This window comes from Corvus hawaiiensis, chromosome 30 (assembly GCF_020740725.1).
Source record: "Corvus hawaiiensis isolate bCorHaw1 chromosome 30, bCorHaw1.pri.cur, whole genome shotgun sequence".
Classification (NCBI taxonomy): Eukaryota; Metazoa; Chordata; class Aves; order Passeriformes; family Corvidae; genus Corvus; species Corvus hawaiiensis.
In genome coordinates, this window is record NC_063242.1 from 18,579,504 (window position 1) to 18,592,928 (window position 13,425).

Genomic DNA, 13,425 nt, shown 5'->3' on the forward strand with positions numbered 1-13,425 from the left:
TTCTGCCATTAATTACTTTATTTAAACAGTAAGGTGTGATTTAATGTAAGTGGTTTTATCTTTATTAATACTTGATGCTGAGTTTTGAACAGTACTGCACCTAAACAATTTTACAAATATAATACTAAATACAGTTTATTGCTCATTGTTTTTGCATGACCATTAAAACCTGGAAATGAATACAAGAATAAATAAGGCACCCTACTAATATGCTGATTTTCTGTATTGTAGTAGCATGCACAAAATTTCATTTTCCTTTTGCAAGTCACTTTTCTAATTTTTCTTATCAGAGAAAAAATAAGTTAGAGTTCATTATTTGGGCAAGTGACTGTTTGAAAAGTCAAAACTTGAAAGAACTTTTTAATTTTCTTAATTCAACCGTCCACCTTACAAAACTGCTTTCGTATATCATGTCCCAATTTCTTTTTCTAAAGACAAAAAGTATTTTTGTTCTTCCTTTGCTGTTACTAGGAAACATGCCTTGCAAGGGGAGTGTTCACGTACTGCTTGAGACAAAAGACCTGACTTGCTTTTTTTAGCTGCATTTTCTTCTTGTACTGACCCCGCTCAAAGATAAAAATAAAAATGCAGAGGCATCTTTCCTGACTTCTTATTCAGCTAGGCCCAAATCAGTGATCAGCAAAAGGTAGGAGCTCCACAGATGCTGCTTAAGGGCCTGTTTTAAATTTCAGTATGCCCTAAATTAGGGCTTCCCAACAGTTTCAAAAGATATTCTGTCCAAGTGTCCTTTCTCCTCAAAGGCCCGCGCTGGCTGTCACTCTGTGTCAGGGCTCAGGAGAACAGCAATGCCTTGGCCACCCTCACAACTCGTAAGCCGCTAGGGCAGAAGTTGGTTTGCAGTGGCTTCAGTGATTTGACAACCTACTGCCAAAATGCTGACAAATGATCAAATATAAAAACCAGAGGCACAGCTCTGACCTCCATCCCAACTTTCTTTAAACAATTTGTTCCATTCTTCTCAGAAATGATATGAAACAATAGCAGAGATAAAAGGTTTGAATTTGTTTGTTTGTTTGTTTTTTTGTTTAAAGCAGATTATATAATAATTTCCTGATGCTCTAATATTTATTCTTTAAAGCTGAAATGTTCTTGCAAGGTAATATAAACATAGCAGGTTCAATCACTGAGTTTACCATTTATATGAAGTATGTGTTACTTATGTGACAACACCCAGTTTTACATAAACTCTAAAATGCAAAATGTCTTTTAATTACATAAGTTATTACAGTACTGTTTTAAAGGAATCTTTTGGTTATATGTAAACACTGTAAATTAGCTCTTTAAAAAATAACCATGTAAGACAAGTATGGCATTGACATAGTTTAAAAAACAATAACCAGCCCTAAATCTGGATACTCTCAGGGCAGAACAGCAAAAGCAGGTATCAATCTAATGCTATGGAATAACATGCTGAATTTTTGACTTATTTGAAGAATCAGTACTTTTATTTGATCCCTCCTTTTGTTTTCATATTTTAAGATTTTCACCGTCAGTGCCCTGAGGAATAGGCCAACTGGTACTATATGTGACAGGATAATATATAAGCTATTTTGTGTGTTGCCATTCTAATAGTAAAAGCCATCTAAATAAAGTCTCCTAAATACATACTGGTTTAAATTAAAATCCTGAGGAATTATAATCTCTCTACTTGATAGTTTTGGTTAAGTGCAATTTGATGTATGCAGAACACTGTTTCATTTAAGGTCATTTTTAGTAAGGCATATTAAAAATAAATATAAAAGTGACAACATAATATTTAGTTTCTTGCTACAAAATCTTAGGCAAAAATATTTTTGCATGTAGTAATGGACTTTATCCATTTGCTGGCTTACAGGAGTTAAAATCTGTGCACTAAGCTTAACTGCCCTTGTCAGAATGTGCCACTGTGCTATAATAGTGGTCCGAAGCTACATGCTAAAGATTTTATTTCCATGCTCAAACACAGCTTGCACAAACTGCTTGAAGACTCTGTCCATGTAAGTGCACTTCCTTGGCCATATTCCTTCCAGAAAACCGATATGGCCTCCGCATGAAGTCAGAACCAAAGCAACGTTTGCATTTTGTTTGGCAGTTTCTACTGGTATAGCTAAAAGGGGTGGAAAAACGTTTTAAGTCCTTAAGCTTCTATGAAATGCCAGCCATTGAGTAATTTCTCATAAACATTCCTCATATTATATATGAATAAATAGGAACAACATTAATAGATGCTTAAATGTCTTACAGGGTTTGGAACTACAGCTGTATTAAAAGCCATTTTTCTCTTCATCATTAACTCACCTTACCTGTGTGATTTTTTTTTTTTTCCCGTGGCTGCTGTAAAAATTTCAGCTTCATCTTTCTTTCAGTCACACTGATGGAACAGCACCCATGTTAATGCATACTTAGGATTTGCTATAAATAGTGTAAGTAAAAGGACAGTCAACCCTGTACTGTTACTGCAATATTCACCTTTAGGAAAGCTGAGGAACTGGGACCTCAATTGCAATTGTACGAGACTCCAAGCACAGAACCTTTAATGTCAGGGTTAAGATTTGGTCAGTAAGATATCCTATCAGATAATAGAAAAGATTATCATTTTATCTGATCTGCCATACATTTACACCTGCATGTTTAGACACACCATACAAACACACTGGGAGAGATGGTTCTTGCCCTGAGGAGCTCATAATCTAAGATACAAGGTAAACAGAGAAAGAGGAAGGGGGAAATAACTCTACAAGGACGAAGAAATCTGTTCTGTGCCATCCAGGAGATTAGTGGTTCTCTACTGAATAGTGACTGCTAGAAATTATTTTAGAATGTAGATTACTAGACTGGATAGTACAAGGATTTTTCTTTTGCTGGGTTAGTTTTCCTGATCTGATTAGCGCCCTAACCCAGTTCCCCATGTTAATGCCAACATATGAATAGTGGCAGCCACAGTCAGATGGAGCCTTCAGTGAGGGGGCCATTTCAGCAACAGCCTACAATTAGCTTAAAGGCATCAGTGAATGACACTTGAGATATGCACTGATCTGGAAACAGGCAGGAGGCAGGCTTCAGTGCCTCTTATTTTGACTGCATAGATGTGTGGCTTAATCAATTCCACCACCTGGGCAGTTCCCTTTGTGAAGGAAAACAGAGGTCAGTTAGCATAGACTGACACAGAGGAAGCATATGACTTTACAAAGGGTACTTGGTGCGATGGGATGACCCTGTTATCATTTGAACTGGTTGACACAGCAGTGCAGCTTTTTATCAAGAGTGCAAACACTACAGATCCATAAAAATTAAGTTATTTAATCAAGTTCCTCTGGAGTTTTAGGTATGCGAGGTATACTTCTGAACAAGCAGAAATCTCAATACATTATTTCAGTAAAGAATGCCTTTCAAAGTTCCAGTTTTCAAGTAAGAAACTTTATGAAATGGGAAAAAAAATCATACAGATTTTTGATTATTCAGGATTGACAGAAAAAGCAACAGCAAAAGAAAAATACTTTGTCCCGAAAGAAAGGAGTAGTAGTAGTTTCACTGTGTTACCTACAAAAGGTTATGACAATAAAGCTGATTTTAAGTCATACACTGCTCAACTAAAAATGCATTGTCCCTACAACACAAAGCAGCAAGTCATTCACAAGAGTTATATTACTTCCTCATTTACTTTAAAGTATTTTTGAATCAGGTTCAGTTTTGGGGGACTTCAGTTGTTCACATCCCTTTCTAACTGCACTTCCTTCAGAGACACCTTCCACTCATTCCAATTTCTAGGAGTCTGTTCCTTTACCCCTTTATACATTTGCTATGTCAAAGGTCATTATCCTTGAATAGTCCCTATCTCTGCATATTACTACCTTCTTCATAGAGATGTGCTCCTTACTTTCACTTGGATGCTGGCAGACTCATAGCTGTGTCCTTGAGATGCTGGTTTGCCTTCATTTTCAGCAACCATAGTAAGAGCACAGAGTAGCTCTTTGCTTAGCCAAAAAATGACCCCCAGCCAGAGCAAGTCACAGGAGAACTTGAGTGCAATGACTGTGGCGAACAGCTGTGCAACTTAAAATAGATCAGGGCAGAAGCACTGGACCTGTGGAGCCAGGGGAGCAGTCTGTGTCTCAGAGGTCCCTACCAGCCGTGCCTGAACGACATGCTCTGTTCCACTCCAGGGCCTCAGCACGGAAGCAAGACCAACACCTGCATAGCTGGGCTAGTGTCTTTTGTGAAGGTGTGTGACAAGCTCCCTGCCTGTAACATGAGGTACCTGACCATGCCCTGGGGGAGCAAAGACTGAGCTCCAGAGGGCAATGGGGATTCTCTTGCCGAATATAGGAGGTTCTTTGCTACTCAGTGCTATCCATTTCTTCCACACTTTCCCTCCTTTCAAAATTGCATGCATCTAAGTAGTTTATAGCTTCCAGCATTTACTAAGTGATTCTGATTCTTTACTAGGAGGAAGTAACCGTGCTTCTAACAGTCTCTGCAAGAAGTCCTTGACTTTTCCTTTGTTCAGTTGGAAATTTGAAAATACTGTATGCGGGATCTGGGCCTTTTAAAGCAGTACTGAGGCCAGACTAAGAAGTCAATGATGTAGAAGCCTAGACTGAGGAATAGCACACACTGAGAACACGAGATGCAGAAAACAATGTGTTATTTCTTGCAATCCAACACATGCATCATTTTCAGACTCAGCAAGCGCTTGTCTGGAGTTTTGCCTGAGTTAATCTGCTCAGCAGTCTCTGATCTGCCTCTCTTGGATTCTGTGGATGAACACATTGCCATGTACAGAGAGTGGCTGCAATTCATGTCAGCTTCTGCCGACTGCATAGGAATTTGCTACTTATCTGTACCAAGCGATCTGTTCCTCTTCCCCCCAGTAGCCTGTGATCCATGTCAAACAGAATCCCAAGAGAGAAGTGGAGATCAGACACAAACCCCATGCCTGCTTCAGGCAATGAATCACACTTTCCACACCCATTTTGCAGCTGTCTGCCTGGTCATTTTTTAGTCCCCTCTGTTTGAGGGGACTAATAAATAGGCTCCTGTGCAAGAGTATGGGGAAGAATATGTGAGGAGAGACAGATTTGACCTCCAAGAATCAGAGACAGGCATGAGAACTCCATCAATCCTAACCGATTCAGGATCAGCTGCTAACTGGCCTGAACATACCTCTTCACTAGCTAAAACGTGCAAAAACATGACAGTCATTCACTTCAGCAGACTAGTGCGAATGTGTAGGGAGAATGTCCTTTCCTGTAAGAAACTGCTTTGCTGGGGGATTAAAAGGGAGATCATAATAAATGTCTCCTCTACTGTGTTAACCTAGCTGGGGAAGCCCTTACAGGCCAATGTCCCTGTGACCTCTGCATACCTGTCATTCAGAGGTTGCCAGTGTAATCATAGCTCCCAAATCAATTTGCTGGTGGTCATTCATTCCCAAACTGGCTGGAAATACTGTAGTGGGTGCCATGTGCTGCCTGCCTCTGAACAGCTACAGTGGCTCTTTCCTAGAAGCTTACCAGTCCTGCACTAGGATGCTGGTTATTTTCCACACCTGGTAAGGTGCAAGCCACATGCAGGTCTTTACAAATGTCATCTTCCCCATCCTGAATTTCCCCCTATTTGTCCATGTAACTCCTCCCCAGCAGAGTTTCTTGCTCTGCAGGTTCTTGGAAGAGAATTGAATATGTTGTGTTGCTCCTCAGTGCCAAAATGCAAATGATGCTTGGCGGTGGTGTGGTACTTTTCTCAAGGCTGTTTCTAGGGACTGTTAGCCATCCAATAAATAAAACCACAATGCAACAGAACAAATTTTACAATGTAAAGGACAAATGAATGGAGCACCGGATGCGATGTATTCTAGGAGATAGGATGGCATGCCAAAAGATACCACGGTTCATTTTTGTCCACATGTAACCTTCTAGTTCAGTTTTTATTGACCAAATCTGTACTGCTGTTTGATCCAGCAAGCACAGACCTGTGATTTGTGATCACAGAACCACAATGTAAATACTTGTATGCAGAATTACTTCATTCAAAACCAATTTGTTGTACATTCTTTGCCAAAAAGAAGTTATTCTTTTTTTAAAAAGCAAAAGAAAAAAATAGATAAGTCACTGCTGTCAGACATTCCATTGTTTGCTTGAGTTCTCTCTGTTCCCTAAACTTTTAACCTAATTGTTATCTGTCTGGCTATTCTTTGGCCATTTGGTCTCTCCTGACAACTTCATTCAACTGTGCTGTTTACATAACAGGATGCAAAATAACACCTAAGAGCAATTACTCGAAGTTTGGATTCAGGGGGACAGAAAAGCTTCAGAGAGTTCAATACAATATATATAACTGAGCTTCAGACATGCACTTATTTGTCACAGTGGATCAGGAAGGAACTGGCATGGTACCTAGCTCCAAGGGCAGGCTTCCAGCTCGGGCACAATGCTCACCAGCAGCAATTAGCTAAGCATTAGTATAGTGAAATTTAAGTCAGATGCCTAATACCCTGCTTAAAGTCTCTTCAGAGAAATATGCCACTTCTGATGAAAAGTTAAATGTGGCAGTGATAATGAATGCTAACACCCCATTTTCCTGATTTATTTTTTACATTTAAAAAATACAAGGCCTTGACTTGGTTTTATTACGTATTTCCTGAAGCAGTGGCTTGTTTAAATTAGTTATGGTGAGAGAAGTGTCATGCAATGAAGAAAGCATTTGTTTTCATTAGTCAGTATTATGCAATATGAGAATTGCATTCCAGAATTAAACTACAGATACATCAGCTGCCAAGCTCTGTGAACTTTAAACAGCAACATTAAGGAAGGACTGCAAATTGACTGCTTCTTCCTAATACTGGATTGAGATCAAATGGCACATTTTCACAATATATTTAAAAATAACTTCTGGGAAATACAAAGCATACCAAAAAGCACGTAAGAAGAAATGATCAGGTGGCAACAAGCAACTGAGGCAGCATCTGCACTTTTTAAGGGAAGTGTCTCTTTAGGTCCTCATTGTGTAGTGACAAAGCAGACTTGGTTTTGTATCCCTCAAGCTCTGTTACCGGAAGATAGATGTGCCTGGCTTTATGGAAACTATTTAAACACAAAGGAATTCTGGCATAGCTCTCTCCCTGATGAGTTTTCTAGGCTGGTTTCCCAGCTCTTGGAAACTACAGCTATCTACAACAGAATTGGAAGGTAGCTTAAAAGCTGGTAGGTATTACTGGGAGAGGTGAGGCATGAAATAACCAGTCCCCAAAGCCAATAAAAGGCTGGGGTTTGGATGAGTATGAATTTTGTGGCTTTGAATCCATTATACAGTTGTGAGTGGAAACTGCTTGGTTGCCACAGGCTTCCATGTGTCCACACATTTTTAAGTCAAGAAAACCAAGCCAGTTGCCAGAATAAAGTCACCTCCAAGAGTAACACCAGCCCTTTATGTTTGCTAACATAAAACAGCTTGCAGAAATGTGAAGATGAATGAACTCCAGTAACTAATGGCAGCAGACATAAATCCCAGGCTGCGAGTTGGGGTGCTGTGTCTCCTGCCAGCACAACCATTCCTAATGAGGGTGCACAGCACAAATGAAAAAGGAGCCAAGGATAGACAGATGTAACAGAGTTGTGCTGTTAGCTGTAAATCAACGTTGTCCTGGTTGCCCTTTCTGAGGTAAACTTGTCTCCACAAGTACAAGGGTTTACAGCTAACAGCATTAACTCTGTGAACAAGGAATAAATGAATGCCTAACCACCCAAATATCTTCATGGAGAAAGGCTGGTTAGGGTCAGAATTTCAAGAGACAATTGACAGTCATTACAACAGACTTAGCACTTCTTGTTTCAGAAGTACTGGTGCTCTACCTCGCCCCCCTATACACTTCAAGACTTCTAAGGCATCGTCACAATAGTTTTGATACCTAATTTTACACAACCAACCATCCCACTGTTCACAAAGAGTTGTGTTACTTTTTAAAAACAGCTTCAAGGATGGAGAGATTTGCTACAGCTGTACTCTAGGGGACTCAATCTTTTGAGTACTCAAACAACACATCACAGTACTGCTGAGGCTGTAAGAGACCTCTTGACATAATCTAGTCCAGCAATGGCAGGGTTACCAACAGTAGGTCTTCCAGGGCTGTGTCCAGTAACATCGTGAGTATCTCAGTAGATGGAGACCACACAAACTATGCCAGCATTTGACCACTCTCACAGTAAAAAAAAATGTTTTCTTGTGTTCAGATTGAATGTCATAGGGTCAGATCAATGGCTGGCTCTTGAGAGCTGGAGGTAAAAAGAGGATGGAGTATCTGCACTAGCTTTCATCTAGCTAAAAAATGTCCCAGTTCCAGTCATAATAGGCTGGAAAAGGTTAACGAATCTTTCAGGGAGTGAGGCACACTGACTGGTTTACTGCTGTTGCCACTATGCTAACTAGGTAGACCCTGCCACAGTTATTACTTAACTTTAGAGCAGAAACCACAAACTAAGTGGTTAAGCTAGTGCTAAACAAAGAGGTGAAGCCATTGTTCCCTGTCTCAGCTACTGTGAAAGAAACATGGCACAGCAGATGACCTCCCTACAGTTCTATGAGGAAAGTCATGTCCAGGGTCCAATTTCAAGGAAAAAAAAGTCCCACAGAAGCTAGTAAATACAAAGGGATTAGCTCAGTTTCAGAATGTCTTAGAACTGCAAATTTTTTCAAGGTTAATACAGTATTCTAGAATAATATTGCTGTGTTTACTCAGACCTTATTTCTTTTATAAGCCTCTGTTTTGGCCAGTGTAGGGGATAGGTAGTTCGGCTAATCTAGAGTGACCATTTTTTCCCCTCATATTAGGTGTCTGTCATCTCTTTACATTGTCTATGCAAAGCACAGGATGCTTTTTGTTCCAGAGAGGAAGAAATCAGACTGTCTTTTTCTAGTGCACTCTACTGGAGCAGCCCTTTTCATATCACATTTGTCTCTAACTGATCTTTGAACTATAAATAGTAATGTGTGTGCATGTTTCTGTATGTGTTGTACATCTGCACACAGATAAACTGTGCACACAAAGTCTCTTCCAATTCTTTAATTTCTGCTTGTTGTTCTAATCTGTTTGCCTGTTCACTTTGGTTTCATGACTCATTCTGCAAGAATCTCACTTCACTTGTGGTGGCAGAAGAAAATTTCCCTAAAATAAATCAGTTGTATAAACTTCATTTTTAAAGGTGTCAGGTGCTCACTGCTGAAGACTGTTGCCTCAACCAGCTGTTCATTTTAGTGGTTTTCCTCTACATTAGCTTTTGTTCTCCTTCTCTTCTCAGAAACTATAATGAAAACACAGACCACAGGAACAAGCATATATTTTCAGGATAGTTAGCAACAGGGTTTTGATCTTCAGAGGAAAAGCAAAATGTTCATAATGATCATGTGGTTTAGCATGAAACAGAAAGAAAATGGAAAACAGAATTTTCAGCCTGTTACTTAGCTGATACTGCTGCTCCTTATTAATTTCAACGTTCCTCCTTCTAAGAGCTCACCTTGTGTGTATCTCTTCCCCTGCCCTAGGTTTTGGCCTACATGATTAGATGTAACTAATCTAACTTTGATTTTTTCTTACTTTTAATTTACAGGCACTGGAGGTGGCACTGAGATCAACAGATCAGGATTTCAAATCATCTCAAACATAAGCAACTCCCAAACATTCTTTGTAGGGCCTTAAAGAATGGCAGTAAAAAACCCTACTTGTTTCTAGTTTGAATTCTGAATGTCTATATCCAAACATCTGAATCCAAGTTCCTTTTTTTGTGGGTTCTCTTCATACTTGGTGAACAGAAACAGGTGCTTCTGAGAGGGCACTACATCTGGTATCTTCCTTACAGTGAGGTAACTCATACCCTAAATGTGCGTATTTCTTTCTTTTGACTGTAAAGACTCCACTAATCCCTAATGAGGCCACCCCATATACTTCTGCATTCTTTTAATACTTCTGTATTAATCAAATCTCTCCATCGTCATCTGCTTTATATGTGTCTTAAACTTAACTGCAAGACTGATCCCTCCATGGAATTTTGATCCTACAGCAAGTAACATTTAAATACACTTCTACACATAGGTCTGAGTTTATTCTCAAACCTATGTAGTTTGTCTTAATGACTGCATATACAGACAAATACATTTTAAAAAGCCTAAACTTACCATGAGCTGGTGAGAAAACATCATCCACAGAGTTTAGACATAACACTGGAATTCCTACTGACTTCAGCTTGCGACATGGGCTAGCATCTTCATAGTAATCATCAATTGAACGGTAGCCAAACATGACTGAAGTGAACTGTTTATCAAATTCTCTAACAGTTCTAGCCTGAAGTACAGAATTCAAATAGGGAACTATGTCAGCATTTGGAAAACAGCATCCAGCTCAAGCAGATGTAACATTTTCACATACCTTCATCACAAGATCCATATCAAATAATTTCTCCAACATTTGTCGATGCCTATAAAGAAGGATAGAAAAATCAGGGCTTGTTTTTTTGTTGTGTAAACAAACATAGAAGTTCTCTGCTTTACAGATACATTTATAGAAGTAACTGTCTAACATGCTTGCTTTTAATTTTCTGTCATATTAAAAATCTGTCTGGAATCCGAGAACAGAATAATTGTTCATCTATATGTTGGCACATCCAGAAATATGGTAAAAATCTGCATAAGCCACAAGAAAGATGCCAAACATAAAAGAACTTAATATTTGGGAATACAAAATACAGTCTGGTTTTATAAAGTCAAGGATGAGCTAGGCTTTTCCGTGCTTTTGCAGTCAACACCAACTTAAAACAATTATATATAGAAATCTACTCAAAGTCAGTATGTGCAAGTCTAAAAGTTTTAAAAATCCATTTACTTCATCCATAAATACAGAACATTGGGCTTGTTGCGAGTCCCTTGAGCAGCAGATAAAGTCATATTGATGACAAACTTTCTTGAAAAGACCCCTTTGATTTCAAAACTTACCAAATAATTCACAAAGAACAATTAGAGTTGTTACAGCATTAATTTTGCCAATATTTTTATACCTGCTGTGGATCTCATGTTAACATCCTTCCACCTGCTAAATAGTTCTGAAGGCAACTCACCTGCTGATAGAGGATTGTAGACAAGTGGTCAAGTAATAGTTGAAAAGAAGCCAGTTTAGTGGCTTCTCCAGAGATTCTACAGATTCAAAAACATTCCAACCCGCAGAGAAAATTGCAGCTGCCATTAAAGGAGTGTCTCTGCCAGTTTTGCCCAGGTAATTTAAAAGAAGCATGCTACAAATGAAAAACAGAAACATATATACTATCAAACTGTTTGCTTCAATTTAGAGTAAATAGAACAGTCAGCCATGTTTTTGTCTGTTTTTCAGTAGTTTCTCATATGAGTCCGACAGTTGTGCCTAGTACACCTAGAAGATAGTCACATAATCAACATATGACTCATGAAGTTTACTTGCTCTCTCTACTATCAGAGACGAACAGGGTGTGCTGTGTAGGGTGTGAGTAGGAGTGCATTTAGAAACAGAGATGTACTAGTCTTACTTAGATCACTAAAGGGAGGGAAAAGTCAAGTGATTCTTACTCATGGAACAGGTATTCCCAAGTGTTAGTAACTTTTACCATCTTACAAGCTCTTGGTCTTCCTGATGTGATAAATCTGATCAGCGTGCCTGACAAATGCAAGCTGCCCCTGGCACACCTGCCTCACTATGAAGTCTTCTGAGATTAAGGTAGTGCCATTACCTCACCTCACACACATGAAAGAACACAGCTGTTCTTTAACACGAAGTATGTGAAGAATGAAGTCTTGGATAATGAATAAAACTACAGAAACAAACTTGTGACCCAAATAAATGGTCTTTCTGACCAATTGCAGCTTATAGTCTCTACTGCTAATGTATACTTGAGTTGCAAAAAGGGGGAGTTCACAAGCATCTACCCTTCAAATGTAGAAAAAATAAAATAGCAGGAATAGAGTAAAATAAAAATACTGACAGAAAAGCTCTAAGTCTTACTTTACTGCCTGAGACCTCAAAGTTTACAAAGAGCATTTTAATACCAAGTCTTTAACACAAAACACTACAATTAATTAGTAATGTTAATATAACTCCCTGGATTGCCACACTGTATCTTGGCTTCGTCTATTGTACTTCAGGAGACAGCAACCTTTAGCAAAGGCATTATGAGCCAGCCTGCTACCACAGAGACTTTATCCCTCTGCACTACCTACCAGATCATAGAACAGCAGTCCAATAAACCAACCAAAAAAAAATTGCAGTAATAGAAGAAGCACTTCTCTAACAGAATTCACAGAGTGTATGTAGTAGAGAGAAGGCTTAGGAATCTTGATGCTACAAAATAAAGTCCCTTCCAAAATAATACCTACTGAAGATAGACATTCACATCACAGACATGTAAATGTAAATGAAAGACCACCTGTTCTACTATTTTAATTCTTAACTGGGGCAAATATGTCTTATAAAGATTATCTGGCTATTCAGAAAATTCTGAAAAGCAACAGATGATAAAAACTCCTGTAAGATTAAGACAAGTGGATGATTTTTGCAGTATGTCCCTTGTGACATCTTTGCTCCTGCTAAATTTTAAACATGCGGTGCTCCAATTAATTTTGAAGTGTGGAAACAGTTCTCATGTAGATGATTAGAGACTATTCTGGTTTTCTGTACAATTAAGCATATGCTTTCTGGTTTTGGTTCAGGATTTTAAAAACATATTGGAGGGGGAAGGTGGAACACCTTGCCTAAAATTGCCCAGCGGTGCTGGTGAGATATAAGCTAGGAACACAACACAGATTCCCTGTGCCATACTAACAGACTTTGCCAGTATTTTGGATACCATAACTAGGTTAAGCCAAGGACAGAAATGACACTAAGGGCTGATCTGGCCTTTTGTACCAGTCACAGATTTGCCAGCTTCTACCACACCTTCAGCCCTTCATAATTGCCAGGCACAGGGAATTGTAGCCATCCTGGCATCAACTGCTGCAGCAAGGCACAAGCAGGCCAGATTTCTGGAGAGTAGAGGACAATATTTTGATACACAATCAAGGACCTAAATAGGAAAAATATTCTATGGGTCTGCTATTCATATGTAAGGAAGAACCCGTCAGGTACGAGAAGATGCAGAACAGTCTTGGCCACTGAGATTATTCAGTGGTGGATTTTTAAGGTCAAAAGTAAGTGGGTAAGGTAAGCAGCAGAATTACAACTCTGGAGAGTTGGCTTTCATTTGCTTAGGGATCTGGTTTGCAGGATGCCACATGAGATGGCCCTGATGAGCAAAGGGGTCTGGGAGACCTGTTTGACTTTAAGGATAACCAAACATAAAGCACATGTGTGATACATTCTGATATGCAGGAAGTTGAGCAAGAGAGGCAGAAGATCACATGGAGAAAAAAAACCCT

General features: G+C 39.1%; 1 protein-coding gene across 2 annotated transcripts in view; it reads right to left on the bottom strand.

The window, feature by feature from the left end:
* Window positions 1-13,425, bottom strand: part of ABHD3 (abhydrolase domain containing 3, phospholipase) — a 24,612-nt gene continuing 11,187 nt past the window's right edge. Inside the window, exons 6-9 of one of the 2 annotated variants that reach the window (XM_048289368.1) lie at window positions 11,103-11,276; window positions 10,418-10,466; window positions 10,168-10,333; window positions 1-2,107 (exon numbers count right to left, since the gene is read on the bottom strand). In XM_048289368.1, coding sequence (XP_048145325.1) covers window positions 1,929-2,107; window positions 10,168-10,333; window positions 10,418-10,466; window positions 11,103-11,276 — 568 coding nt within the window. In that variant the 3' untranslated portion in view covers window positions 1-1,928. Of the gene's footprint in view, window positions 9,297-10,167; window positions 10,334-10,417; window positions 10,467-11,102; window positions 11,277-13,425 lie in introns of both variants that reach the window. The other variant, XM_048289369.1, reaches the window with a different exon arrangement.